This window comes from Salvelinus sp. IW2-2015, unplaced genomic scaffold (assembly GCF_002910315.2).
Source record: "Salvelinus sp. IW2-2015 unplaced genomic scaffold, ASM291031v2 Un_scaffold15005, whole genome shotgun sequence".
NCBI lineage: Eukaryota > Metazoa > Chordata > Actinopteri > Salmoniformes > Salmonidae > Salvelinus > Salvelinus sp. IW2-2015.
The window spans coordinates 1-1,229 of NW_019956260.1; the positions used below are offsets into that span (position 1 = coordinate 1).

Genomic DNA, 1,229 nt, shown 5'->3' on the forward strand with positions numbered 1-1,229 from the left:
ATACCTGAGCTGGTTGGGGTCCATCATGGCAGGGGTCCCTGGGGGTGGCGGACAGCCAACATCCATGGGACCCACAGCATGGGGCATCTTCCCTGCCAATGATGCCTGGGCACCAGCAGCAGTAACTGCACGGTCCTACAGGGACAAACAACAAGGACCTACTATTAATTCAAAAACTATCAATCCCCTCAGGAGCATTTAAAACAAAATACTAAGAACCCGCTGAGAAGGGTTCAGTAGGGCTAACTGTATCAAAACGTTTTGCAATGGGGAAGGACAAAAAAAGCATTCTTATTGGACAGGTACTGCCTCCCAGTTTCAAAACATTTTTGAACACAACCCAAGTTGATTTCAGACATTGTTTGACATAGAACAGTGTACCTGTGGGTAGGGTGGTGGAGCACGGTGGGCTTTGTCTTGCTGATAGGCTGCCATGTCTCCTCCAGGCCAACCGGTGGCAGCACTGCTGGTTGCTGCGGCCTCTTTCTCCTGCCGGATTGAGTTTCGCTGCATCTGCTGCCGGATCAAAAACTCCCTCAGTTTCTGTCGCTATCAGAGGAAAATAAGAAATACAGGCCAGAGGTCGTCAGGACAAAAAAATGACAAATATTTACCTGTAGATGTTGAAAGATTCAGAAGCCCTGTGGTGGAATAAAGGAGATCCTCATCAAATAGAGCATGTACCTGTCTGTGCTTCTCCAACTCAGAGGGGCTGAGGCCCAGTAGTGAAGGATCCTGAACTGCTGACATGTCGGGCATCTCCTGGGCACCGGGCATAGCCCCCGGCGGGTGAGGTGCCTCCGGGGGGCGGGGGGCTGTGGGGTCCTGTAGGGGGGGCATCCTGGAGTGGAAGTCGGCACCTATAGTCTGAGTCTGTTGTTGGAGTTGTTGTTGTTGTTGTTGGAGTTGTTGCTGGAGTTGGAGTTGTTGCTGGAGTTGTTGCTGTTGTTGTTGTTGGAGGAGTTGTTGCTGGAGTTGTTGCTGGAGTTGTTGCTGTTGTTGTTGCTGTTGCTGGGCCATTTGATAGGCTATGTTGGGGCCCCGGCTGAACCCATGCGGTCCAGAGGGTTTCCCAGAGAGAGGGTCCCCCACAGGGGTGGACGACGGGGGGAGTGAGGGAGGCTGGTTGGGGTGAGGTGAGCCTCTAAAACTGGGGGTGCCCTCGGGAGCAGCAGAGGTGGGCCGGGGGGGCTTGTGCAAAGCAGAAAAGGGGTCCCTGGACTGGGGGC

At 53.7% G+C, this 1,229-nt stretch overlaps 1 protein-coding gene across 1 annotated transcript; it reads right to left on the minus strand.

Moving 5' to 3' along the window:
• Positions 1-10: 10 nt before the first annotated feature.
• Positions 11-1,223, minus strand: LOC112080297 (probable basic-leucine zipper transcription factor Q; the record flags this gene model as incomplete). The annotated part of the gene is made up of 3 exons (XM_024146030.1): positions 685-1,223; positions 382-549; positions 11-135 (listed from the first exon to the last, which is right to left on the minus strand). Coding segments are annotated over exons 1-3 (629 nt in total), but the record flags the coding sequence as incomplete, so codon positions are not given.
• Between the last annotated feature and the right edge of the window lie 6 nt (positions 1,224-1,229).